This window comes from Natrix helvetica (genome assembly GCF_964273705.1).
Source record: "Natrix helvetica genome assembly, chromosome: 1".
Classification (NCBI taxonomy): Eukaryota; Metazoa; Chordata; class Lepidosauria; order Squamata; family Natricidae; genus Natrix; species Natrix helvetica.
In genome coordinates this window covers 231,132,410-231,145,294 of record NC_138548.1, presented here as the reverse complement: position 1 = coordinate 231,145,294, position 12,885 = coordinate 231,132,410, and the positions used below count along the sequence as shown (strand labels likewise).

Here is a 12,885-nt window from a genome sequence, read left to right as displayed (position 1 = left end):
TCTTGGAAATCTTAGCTGGCGTGTCCAATGCATTTGGAAAAGCCAAGACTAAGTTAGGCTTCCTTATCTGATAAATTGGAAATATTTATACACTGCACACGAGCCTTTCTGCAACTTAATGGTACAGGTAATCCTCAACTTGTGATCAGTTGCTTAGCAACTGCTCAAAGTTATGATGAACCCTCCAAAGCTATTTAAGACCTGGCCCCAAATCCCCGACAGCTGCCCTCACCCCGGCAGTCACATGACCACATTTGGCCCATTCTTCAACTAGCCCACATTTACAGCTGGTTGCTGTGCACCATGGTCATGTGACCAAGCTTTACAACAACGTGCAATTACTCATGCTTTATTAAATGAATCGGCTCATCTGTGTCCTGTGAGAGTGCATTTTTATCAGGTGCCGCCTTCATAAAGAATACAGTAATCCTCGACTTACGACCCCAATCGAGCCCAAAATGTCTGTGGTGAAGTGGGACATTCACTAAATGAATTTTGCCCCATGTTACGACCTTTCTTGCCAAAGTTGTTGAGTGAGTCACTGCAGTTGATCAATTTGTAGCTCACTTGTGGAGTGAATTTGGATTCCCCATTGACTTTGCTCGTCAGAAGCCACAAAAGGTGATCAGAAGACCCTGGGGGACACTGCAATAGTCATACATATGAACCAGCTGCCAAGCACCTGTATTTTGATCACATGACCATGGGGATCCTGCAAATGTCGTAAACAGTGAAAAACAATCATAAGTCACTTTTTTTCAGTGCTGTTGTAACTTTGAATGGTCACTAAATGAACTGTTGTAAGTTGAGGACTACCTGTATTTCTGGACAACTACAGACTGCCTTTCCTCTCACCGTTGTGTGTGGCTTTCTTCCTGCACTTTCATTTCCTATTTTTGGAACTAACTGCCGTGTAATGAAACAGGGTTGTTTTATTATTTCAAGTGCCATTAATCTCCCAGTGTGTACGACAGGCAGCAAATAAATGTAGTTAGTTAGTTATTTAATTAATAAATAATGCTCTGTTTCTTTACAGCTCCAGTTTCTCTGCCTGTCCTTTCTCAACCATTTTCCCAAGTAGCTGTACGGGATAAGTTCTTCATCTTACAATGCTACTCAAAGTTTGGGACTCTGCCTATCACATACTCCCTTTACAGAGGGAATATAAATATCAGGCAGATGGTGACTGAAGAGAATGTACCAGCAAATTTTACGGTCAAAGCCTCTAGCATCCACGAGTCTGGACAATACAGGTGCCATGCTAACAACGGCCACTCTCTTTCACAACAAAGCAAAAGGCTAAATGTCACTATAATAGGTAACTATTTGCTATGTGTTTTGTTTTCCGTTTTGAAAGATTGGCGAGAATCGCTGTTTGCCTGAATCTGAATATACCTGAAGGCCTGCCAGGTTGGGGAATCTGCTCTGTGGAAATTATTGATTTCCTAAGGTTCCGTTGAAAAATCTTAGCACTCTTCTGTTGCTTTTTTTAGAGATGACAGAGTTTCATGTTTACCTACAGCAGGGGTGTCAAACTTGTGACGACACATCGTCGTCACATGATGTATCACAACTTTTCCTCCCTTCACTGAACCAGGGTTGGGGATGGTCAGCGCATGAGGTTTGACACCCCTCACCTACAGCAACTCCATTTTTTTACACATAAGTCCAATTCCTAGCCAGCCTAATGGTGAAAGCACCAGAGTAGAAAGCGGGAGACCCTGAGTTCTAATTCCACCTTAGGCATGAAAGCCATCTGGGTGACCTTGGGCCAGCCCCTCTCTTTTAGCCCAAGCCACCTCACAGGGGTTGTTGTTGTGGGGAAAATAGGAGGAGGAAGGTATTGCTGTGGCCCGCCAGCTTCCAGAAGAGCTGGCAGCAGACTCCGACAATGAGGAGGTTGGGGAGGAACTTGGAGTCTGGGGAAGGCTCTGATGAGTGCTCTGTGTCAGAAGCAGAGATAGAGCCAGGGCGGCCCAACATTTCCCACCTTCCTTCAGAGTCGGAGATAAGTGGGGAAGAAGAGCAACTGGGGGCTGTACCAGATGCGTATATGCACAGAGCTGTCAGGAGAGGAGAACAACTGAGGAACAGGAGCCGACTCGGGAAGAAAGGCACACATGGTTGGTGTTACTTCCGGTTTGCTTGTGCGCGTGTGCACGCTCTTGTGTGCACATGATGCTTCTGCGCATGCACAGAGCATCCCGGTGGGTGGGCAGGCCTCCCACCGTTGCCACTACTGGTTCAGCTGAAGCGGGAGCAACCCACCTCTGACGTGAATGCTGAATGGCCCCTCCCTGTCTGGGGAATAAATAGAAGCAAAAGGGGAGTGGTGGTTGTAGAAGACAACAGTTCGGATTTCTTTTGGAAGATTTGCTTATCGTGGTTCGTGCCTCAGAGACTGCTTGCCAGGAATTAATTTACAGCTTTGGGACTGGAAGATCCTGGCCTGGCAATTATCCAAGGAACTGATAAGGTCTGTTATTGCAATTAACCCTTGGAAGGATGATTGCCTGGATTTTTCTATGTGTGAATGCCATGAATTCACAGTAGCTAAAGAAAGAGGGGGTTTTCGGGACAAGGAATCTGTTTCTTGGTTCTGCTAAGTCTGGGTCAGAATGGGTATGTTGGATATATTTGCTGCCTTGAGTTATTTGTACAAATGATGAAAGCAGGGTATTAAATAAATAAAAAAACAAAACATAGTTGGGAAGGATTGGGACCTTTGCTAAACCCAGTTTAAGCTGCTGCTGACTTCTGTCCATGTACTTTCATCCACAGCCCCAGTTGCTAACATAACCTTTGAAAGAAAACCCCAGGAGAACATAGAAGATGGCAACGAACTCTTATTTTTCTGCTCGGTTGAATCAGGATCTTTCCCTATTGAGTTCCACTTTTTTAAAGAAAACGACGGCAAATCCTTACGCCAGTTCATAGAAAACAAAAAACGGACCGTTATTTGGCACAGGGAAAGCTTCACAAGCCAGGATGAAGGGAGTTACTTCTGCAGAGCTGACAACCAAGCAAAATCTTTTGTGGAAAGCCAGAAGAGCCTAGTCAAGGGTACGTCCTGCTCCTGAGCACAGAAGACAAAGTCTATCGGCCTTGCTTTCTGGGGTGGATTCCTACTGGCTAGGACCGGTTCGGCTGAACTGTTAGTGGTATGGCGGCCTGGGTCGCTGGAACCGGCAGCGACCCAGGCTTACCACACCCCAGAACCAGTTCCCCGGTCTCTTCTGCCATTGCCGGCATGTTTCTGCGCATGCACAGAACAGTTTTCAGTCAACTGCGCATGCGCAGCAATGCACGGCGCACACGTGCGCGAGTGAAGAAAGCAAAATGCCCTCTCAGCGAACCAGGAGTAAACCGGTTAGGAACCCACCACTGGTTAGTCACCATGGTGGTGAACGCATGTTGTGTCATCATGACACAAGGTGTAGATATCACACTTGATGAGGTAAAATTTCACTACGTAATACCACCGAGAAGTGCTAAGAACCGCTTGGTTAGTACAAGGGTACAAAAGAAAGAATTAAAGTGTGTATTTGCACCACAAGAGGGGAAGGAACAATGTTTTCTGCATTTCTGAAAACATTTTCTTAGAACAAGCCTTCAGATTCTGTTCTGTATAGGTCAGGGGTGTCCAAACTTGGGAATTTTAAGACTTGTGGACTTCAACTCCCAGAATTCCCCAGCCAGCCATGGCTGGCTGGGGAATTCTGGGAGTTGAAGTCCACAAGTCTTAAAGTTCCCAAGTTTGGACACCCCTGGTGTAGGTGGTTGTTGATTTACCACAGTTCGTTTTAGGACTGTTCAATGTTACAACGGCACTGAAAAAAGTGATCTATGACCGTTTTTCACAGTTACGGCCATTGCAGGATCGAAATTCAGGTGCTTGGCAACTGGTTCCTATTTATGACCGTCGCTGTTTCCCAAAGTCATGTGATCCCCTTTTGTGATCTTCTGACAAGCAAACTCAATGAGGAAGCCGGATTCACTTTAACAACCGGGTTACTAACTTATCAACTGCAGCGATTCACTTAACAATTTCGGCACATAAGGTGGCAAAATGAGACAAAACTCACTTAACAAATGTCTCACTTCACAACAGAAATTTTGGGGTCAGTTGTGGACCTAAGTTGAGGACTACATGTATAATATTCCAAATGCCAGGATGAAACTTAGATAGGATCTGACAGGAAACCTGAATTATTCCAGATTTCAAACGAATGCACAGATACGACCACAACTGAGCCCAAAATTTCCATTGTTAAGCAAGGCAGTTATTAATTGAGTTTTGGATCGTTTTACGGCCTTTTTTGCCAGACGTTAAATGCATCGCTGCAGTTATTAAGTGAATCACATGGTTGTTAAGTGAATCTGGCTCCCCACATTGACTTTGCTTGTCAGAAGGTTGCAAAAGCTGATCACATGACCTCAGGATAGTGCAACTGTCATAAATATGTATCAGTGGCCAAGAGGTTGAATTTTTGATCACATGACCGTAAGGATGCTGCAATGGTCCTAAGGGTGAAAAATGGTCCTAAGTCACATTTTTCAGTATGGCCGTAACTTCAAATGGCCACTAAATGGATGGTTGTAAGTCAAGGACTACCTGTAATAGCTCTTCAGTGACATAGTTACGGGGCAAGTGATGGAACTGCATGTACCACTGTATTGCCACATAAATACAGCCCTCTATATAGACAAAAGGGGACAATTTGCATCCTGGTGCACATTTTCTCATTTTGGTGTTAGAAGCTGATGCCTGTACATCTAGGAATGTAATGTACCAATGAAAAGAAGTCCGTGTTCTTTCATACCAAGCAAAAGTGCAAAGAGAATTCCACTACTCCTAGCCTTTATTCTGTGGCCTTTCCTCTATATTTTGTCCAATTCTGTTAGAACAGGGGTGTCAAAGGCAAGGGTGCTTAGATTGGGCCTGTAAGGCTGCTCTGGAAACAGTGAAGGACCAGCCCATGGTGCCTCTGCCAGTGAAAACAGAGCTCAGGAGGGCTTTGCACGGCTCTCCCGGGCTTTGTTTTCAGCTGTGACAGCCTCCTGCAGCCCTCTGCCAGCGAAAACAGAGCTTGAGGAGGCTGTACGCGGCCGGCCCGGGCTCCATTTTCAGCCATGGCAGCCTCCTGCAACCCCCTGCCAGCAAAAACAGAGCTCAGGGAGACCACCCTGAGCTTTGTTTTCACTGGCAGAGAGCTGCAGGCCATTGCAGGCAAAAATTGAGCCTTGACATGTGATGTCGAGCTGGCCACACCCTCCCTGGCCTTGTCCACCCCAGTCCCCCGAGGTCAAATACAATGAAATCAAGTTTGACACCCATGTATTAGAGTAAAATTGCATGGCAGGATCTGCCTGTCCAGCTTCTTCCCATAACAACTCCAAGTGCCAGCAAAGGGTTGATACAGGTAGTCCTCAGAATAATAGAATAACAGAGTTGGAAGGGACCTTGGAGGTCTTCTAGTCCAACCCCTGCTCAGGCGGGAAACCCCACCCCATTTCAGACAAATGGTTGTCCAATCTCATCTTAAAAACCTACAGTGCTGGAGCACCCGAAACGTCTGGAGGCAATTTGTTCTGCTCATTAATTGTTCTGTCAAACTGTCCTCAACTTACAACAGTTCATTTAGTGACTGTTCAAACTTACAACGGTACTGAAAAAAGTGACTTATGACTGCTTTTTACACTTGTGACCATTGCAGCCTCCCTATGGTCACTTGATCAAAATTCAGACACTTGACAACTGACTCATATTTATGACGGGCGCAGTGTCCCCGGTGCATGTGATCACCTTTTGCGAACTTCTGAGAAACAAAGTCAATTGAGGAAGCCAGATTCACTTAACGACTGGGTTACTAACTTAAGAACTGCAATGACTCACTTAATAACTGTGGCAAGAAAGGTTATCAAATGGAGCAAAACTCATTTAATGCATGTCTCACTTAACAACAAAAATGTGGGCTCAATTGGGGTCATAAATCAAAGACTACCTGTAACACAAACACCCCCCCCCCCCCTCGATATTCCTCTATTGGAAACCCCAGGGATCTTCCTCCTTCTAACATAGCTGGAGAGGATTGTGATTCAGTAGCACCATTTCTGGTCACCTTGTTTTGAAGGAGAAGACTATGGAAACCATGACAGTGGGGGTAGAGGACCAACCTTTTTCTACCCCTACTTTATGGTTTGTGCACAAGGTTAGCAGAACAAAATAAAATAAACTCTAACAGAACTGACCCTGACACAGTGAAGAGTTGATACGGTTAGAAGAGATTCTTATGATATTATATGCCTGAATTGTAATCTACTTTTCTTTTAATTTTTAGTTGTCATGGCTTCGTGGAAAAAAGGACTTATTGTAACCACAATCCTCCTGATTTTTCTTGCTGCTATAATTACAATCATTTGGTTGAATTGTCGCTTGAAATCAAAGGGTAAAGCCTATCTTCATAATCTTTAGTTCTTACTTGATTAGTGAATAGTACAGAAACCACCTTTTGAACCTTTTAGTTGTTAGAATTCATGCTGCATTTCCTAACAAAAGGAATAAAAGAAGACCACTTCCACCTACTTCAATTAATACTCTTTCTTTGTCCAAACTAAATTTGTGTTTCGTTTGTCCTGCAGTGGTGCTTCTGCTGATTGGCTGGAAAGTTAAATTTGCAAATGCACACGTAATTATAATGTTAGTAGATATGTCAGTGAATATAGTGAAAATGTTTATGGAGGCTTTTGTTGTAGCATGGGGAAAAACTGAGATGATGGAAGAATTTACTTGCAAGTTGAAATGGAGAAGAGTATTTAAGTTTACGAAATGCGCTCAATTTTCTAGGCATTAATCATGGATTTTGCATGCCACACTAACACTAATCCTAAATAGAGTTGTCTTGGTCTTGGATTAACTCATTTAAGATTATACCTGAAATTGCTCAGTATGAGGTGTTCAACAAATTATAGTTGAACATGGCTTAGAACATTTAATATTCATTCACAATTCTAAAAACAAACAAACAATTGGCCACCATGTTTTTATGTTTTGTAAACCCAGCCCATGTTTTAATATTTTTATTGAAAATGTTTACAGCAATAATAAGAACTAATACAAACTATGGTAGAAAAGAAAAAGGAAAGAAGCGGGAGGAAAGGAAAGGCTAAAAGGAAAGGCAATAAGTAGAGAAAAGTAAGAAAAAGGAGAAAGATATAAAGTGGCTTCCAATTTTCTTCACAGCAAGTGTGTGCAATTTTGTTTTAACCTTTTTCTCTCTCTAAAGTCACATCTTTTTTTCATTTTTTGAAAAAAAAGTTCATAAGGGGTTTCCAGTCACCTGTGAATGTAGATATTGTCCTTTCTTTAATCCAAGAACTCTCCAAGGCCTGTTATCCCCATATAGTCAATATTCAGTTCCATGTGACCCAGGAAAATTAAATTAATTAATGAAATACACCATGACAAATTAACCAAGGATAGCATATTTAATGAACTATCACTGTGCAAACCCAATTATTTTAGAAATCTGTGTGAATTGTGTAATTTGAAACAAACTTCATTTATGCAAGTTACAGATGTATATCTTTAAAAGAAAAAAAAACCAGTGTATTTGAAGATACACCAAGTAGTGTTCTGATAATTCCATTGATTGATTAAAATTTGTATCTCGTAGCAAATAGTAGTTGAAAATATCTGCTTAGGTAGGGCATGAAATTCTTAAATAATGCAGTTTTGTAGAAATCTCCTATTTAAAACTATGTGATTAAGGGGATTTTTGATTGTCAGTGGAAAGGATATGTGTGTTATTTATAAAACTAATTTCTGATAAATTGGTTCCCTATTGGTTATAGAGAATTCTTTTGTTTTGATCCTCTAGTCTAGCACATTTTTACAAATGTTGTCATGTAAGATTTTTTCATAACTGCCCCTTTTGCCGTTTTACATAGCCCCACTTTACAAACTCTGTTGTTATTTCTGATAGCTACGATGTCGAATTATTCCTTAAGAAATTAGAGACAACTAACATGGGTTTAAACTAAGAGCCATCTGCTTCGAGAGTTCTTTGTGCAGTGTTAGAGTAACAGTATGACAAGTACTTTTCCTCCATTCATTTGTTTATACAACTGCCTTTCTGTTTATGCAGTGCAACATAGTAATTTATTGTTTTTTTCCCCCCCTTATCAAGCGAAAACCATTTCTACGGAGTTGGCTGTGTAAGTTGGAATTCAAATTGTTATTGATGATATATGTATATCAATGATGATGATGATGATGATGATGAAGTCATCCATTCAGTCATGTCAGATTTTTGACAATTCTATGGGCCAGGTCTCTTCACATTTTGAACTACTTCTTTGAGTTTTTCTGTGCTCTGGCTGGTGTCAGCTTTGATAGTGTCCAGCAATTGTGTCCTTTGGCGGCCTGGTTTCCTTTTACCGCTAACTTTTCCAAACATAATTGCTTTCTGTATGTATATCTACAGGTAGCCATAAATAAATTCCTAATGCTGTTCTGTAGGAATGCCCTCATTGATCTGCCCAAATGGACACAACAAATAATTGAATTGGTTAGTTAAATTATACGAATGTTTTGCAAGCATTCTACTATGGGAATTGTAGAAATGTTGAATTAAGAATATTTGGTAAAGAAGAAAAAACAGAGTCAGACATTTTTCCCAATTAATTGTATAGGTATTCCTCCCCAGGAAAAAGGTGAAGAGGTGAGGAATATCACAGAGGGCTAGAAAAGTGTCAGGAAAAAACATCAATAGTTGCCTTCTGCTAAATGGGTGTTTTGTGAGTGGGTGTGTCAGCCATTTGGGGGAAGAGCCTATAACACTATTGTAATATTCCTGAATAGATTCACCAGTACGGAAAGATTGCCTATATGGCAGGCAGTGACGTGCAGTCAGGGGAGGCAGGGGAGGCAGAGCCTCACCGCTCTCATCATGAAAATAAAAAAAAATTACTCAGGGAAGCCGTGAAAGTGGTTGAGAGAGGTGCGCGGCTTGGTTTAGCCTCCCTGGACATCTCAGCAGCAGCCCCAAGTGTGCCGATCTCGTCATTTTTTGCATCGGGCGAGCCCGGGATCTGGCAAGGGGAATGGGACCACGTGAGCAGGCGGCTCCTCAATGCCAGCCTCAGATCAGCGCAGCCACGGTCCCCTTTCTGTTGGCTTAGGAAGGAGGGGAATGGGACAACGTGTGCAAGGGAAGGGGATCGCGGCTGTGCTAATCTGAGGCTGTGCGCTGAGGAGCCGCCTGCACACGTGGTCCCATTCCCCTTGCAAGGATCCCGGGCTCGCCCGATGCAAAAAATGCCTAGGTAACATCATCAGTGCTAGAAGGGGGTGGGGGAAGGAGGAGAAAGGAGAAGTTTCTCTTCTCAGAAATGTCTTCTCAGTGGAGCTGCGGCAGCCTGTCTGTCCCTTTCTGACATTTCTGAGAAGAGAAACTTCTTCGTTTGGGCTGCGCCTGTGCGATCGGAGCAAGCACGAGGTTTGATGATGTCACCAGCCTCACCAGTCATAAACCTCACCGCACGTCACTGATGGCAGGGATCCCCAACTCCCAGGCTGTGAACCAGTACCGGTCCGCAACCTATTGGGAACTAGGCTGCGGAAACGGTGGGCATGCGTGTGAAGCTTCCACTGCTACTGATGTCTCTGCTGCTGATCCATGGAGCCAGAAAGGTTGGGGACAGCTGCTCTATGGCATCAGAGGAGTACACAACTATATTTCAGAGACTTTGAGTAATCCTAGGTGTAATTTGTAACGCAAGTGCCTCTTTATTTCTCTTGTTCTCTTTCATTTTAGATCCAAAAGAGCAACCAATTCAGTGGATGGGAAACTGACAACAGAACACAACAATGAAGGAGAATTCTATTATGGTAAGATGATTTGCTTTCTTGATGCCTGTTATAGATTTGGGCACGTCCTCACAGAAGCTATGAAATGCTGCCATCCATTGTGGACATTGGCCTTTCTAACTTAATCAAAGACAGAATAGGGATTTGGTCTGCACCAGAGAGCATCTCCTTTCATGCCAGCTTCTGTTGGACAAGACCCACAGGACTTCTATGGTTAGGCTTCCCGCCCAATGAGTGATCATCCAAAGGCAAACGAAATGGAGAAAGTGAAATAGCCTCAAGAGAACTGGCATCAAAGCTGCTCTTCTCCCCCACTTTTTTTCTGGAAGTAGCACCCTTTAAGCTGCCCCTGGCTTTTTCAAACAATTTGCTTCCATTTCGTCTCATGCTAGCCACGGGTTGATAGAGAAGTGAGAGCAATAGCATTTTGGCACAGAGAACTGCAACACTCCTGCGACCCTGAAAATCAGTGGCTAAGGACCAGAAAGGGGACACGCCCACAGCAGCCACCACTGGTGGCTCTCACCCCCGAGGCTTGGTCCACTTTAGATTGATTAGATAACACAGCTTGTGCTCAAAGAAGCTGGTAAACACAACTGGAACAGAGGAAGCCTCCCTCTTGGTGTTCAATGTTGAAAATGCTGTGGGTGCCTCTCCTCTTAATTCACTTGGTAGAACCTCTCCAATCTGTCATTAGCAGATCATGTGGAAAAATCCTTTCTTTTTAATGACAACATAATGACAGCATTGCCAAGATGACGACAACAATGATAATGGTCCAGTCTAGACCCAAGATCATTCACCCCTCTTGGCCCAGTGTTAATAGTTGTGTTAATGTAACCAAACGTGGGACAATGATGGGGAATTACTGAGGGATGCATTTTTTCCAGGGGTAATTCCTTAGAGACTACCCGTAGTTGATACCGGTAGAGTTATAGCTGAAAATAAGGAATGAGAGTGATCAGAATCTGAAATGGGTAAAAACACTCATTCTCTCCCTGATGCTTCTTTTTGTCTTTCGATCTTCATTTTTGTCATTTAGGTTATAATGAAGATGGCGAAAAAAATCACATCAGTGCAAAAGAGGATAATAGAGGTAATATCTTTTTCTGGGTTTCCGCATAAAATGTTAACTTTTTAGCTTAGCGCCTTTCTCAACTTGTATCCACCTATGGCAGTGATGGCAAAGGTTTCTGTCCTCATGTGCCGAAATTGTGTGTGCACCCACAATGCAGTGCACCCTGCCCATCTGTGCATGTGCGCACAAAACGTCCCCCCATGCACGCGCAACACGCACACACACCGCATGTTGGGGGGGGAGTTTTTGCCCTCCCCAGACTCCAGAGGCAAGGGGGGGGGGAAATTGTGCGCACCGAACCAGCAGTAATGCCGGGAGCAACCCACCCTGCCCCTAACCATCTTTGTTGCTCTTTTCTGCACTCTTTCTAGAGAGTCAACGTCTTTTTCATATCGCGGTGACCGAAACTGGATGCAGTATTCCAAGTGTGGCCTTGCTATAGTTTTATAAAGTGCTAGTAATACTTCACATATTCTTGATTCTATCCTTCTGTTAACACAACCTATAACGAGCCCATCAATTAATTCTATAATAATTATAATATGGTCAATAAAGTCTATAAGCAGGCAGACAATTAATCAAGGGAAAAATGAAAGATTTACAGGATTGAAACTAAGAAATAAAGGATAAAAAAGATAAAGAATAAGAAATGTATGATATAAATGCAAAATAAGCATTTAGACCCCCCCCCCATTCATTACTATAGGGTAGGTAAGTTTTTACTTCATTATCACTGTATTAATATTTTTGATGTGCTGGTTTGTTGATTAGTTATACTTCTCCAAACAGAAATTATACAAAAGTGAACACACAAAGTTTGTGCTGGTACCGTATTTATTCGAGTATAACGCACAAAATTTTATACCCAAAAAAGAAGTCAAAGTTTGGGTGCGCGTTATAAACGAGGGCTGGGCTGGGGTGGCAGTGGCGAATTGTAAATTGTAAATTTCCGGACTGCAGCCTCGATCCCGGCCTCAGGCGGTGCCGCGCCGTGCTCAATAGTTGCAACTCAGCTGCCTGCCGCCTTTCCCCTCCTTTGTCTCCCCGCCGCTGCTGCCGCCGTTTAAACCAAGGAATTGTCGCTTGTTCTACCTACAGAAGGTCCAGCATAGAAGCGAAGCCGAAAGAGATCCTTGCGAGGCTCTGCAGGCTTCCTCGGAGTAAGGAAGGCAACAGCTCCCCTCACCCCCCCCGAAAGCAGTGGGGCTTGTCGCGATGAAAAAGGCAGCCCTGATGCCGAGGAGAGCCTTGCAAGGAGGCGGAAAGGAAAAGCCCGAAAAGGCACCAAAAGAAGCGGGGGGAGCTTCGCCCTCCTGGTGGGCAGCCTGTGCGCGCCTGTTGCCAGCGTTCGGCGGCAGCAGCGGCGCTCCGACTATTTTGTCTTGACTAGAGCAAAAGCTGGCGAGCCTCCGCCCCCTTCCCGCCCCGCCGGCGGCAATAGTCATTACTATTACAATGCTTGGTGTGAAACAAAATTTTATACCGATTTTTAATCAAAAATTAGGGGGTGCGCGTTATACACGTGTGCGCGTTATACTCGAATAAATACGGTATGTTTTTTCTTTCTTTCATCAAACCATGGCTTAATGCCCTGATGGCAAACCTATGGCACATGTGCTAGGTGCTAGGAGCCATTTCTGAGGGCATGCAAGGCGTTACCCTGTCAGCTCCAGCGTGCATGTGCATGCTGGCAAGCTGATTTTACGGGCAACCCCTAAGTCCGTTCCCGAACTTTCGGTAGGCCAGTTGGGCCGTTTTTCCCCCTCCAGAGGCTTCAATGAGGCCTGCGCAAATGCGCTGGGGCTGGTCGTGCATGCACGGTGGGAGGACATAGCATTATGGTTGTGGACCCACGCGTGCGCTCCCCCCCCGCTTGCCCTGCTTTTGGCACGCCTCAACAAAAAGGTTAGACGTCACTGGCTTAATGTGTTGCATG

General features: G+C 44.0%; 1 protein-coding gene across 1 annotated transcript in view; it reads left to right on the top strand.

Annotated features, from left to right (window-relative positions):
* Positions 1-12,885, top strand: part of PECAM1 (platelet and endothelial cell adhesion molecule 1) — a 48,068-nt gene that overhangs the window by 12,774 nt on the left and 22,409 nt on the right. Inside the window, exons 5-10 of the mRNA XM_081934405.1 lie at positions 1,037-1,318; positions 2,782-3,063; positions 6,342-6,449; positions 8,190-8,217; positions 9,819-9,892; positions 10,914-10,967. Of these exons, the coding sequence (XP_081790531.1) occupies positions 1,037-1,318; positions 2,782-3,063; positions 6,342-6,449; positions 8,190-8,217; positions 9,819-9,892; positions 10,914-10,967 (828 nt within the window). The remainder of the gene's footprint in view (positions 1-1,036; positions 1,319-2,781; positions 3,064-6,341; positions 6,450-8,189; positions 8,218-9,818; positions 9,893-10,913; positions 10,968-12,885) is intronic.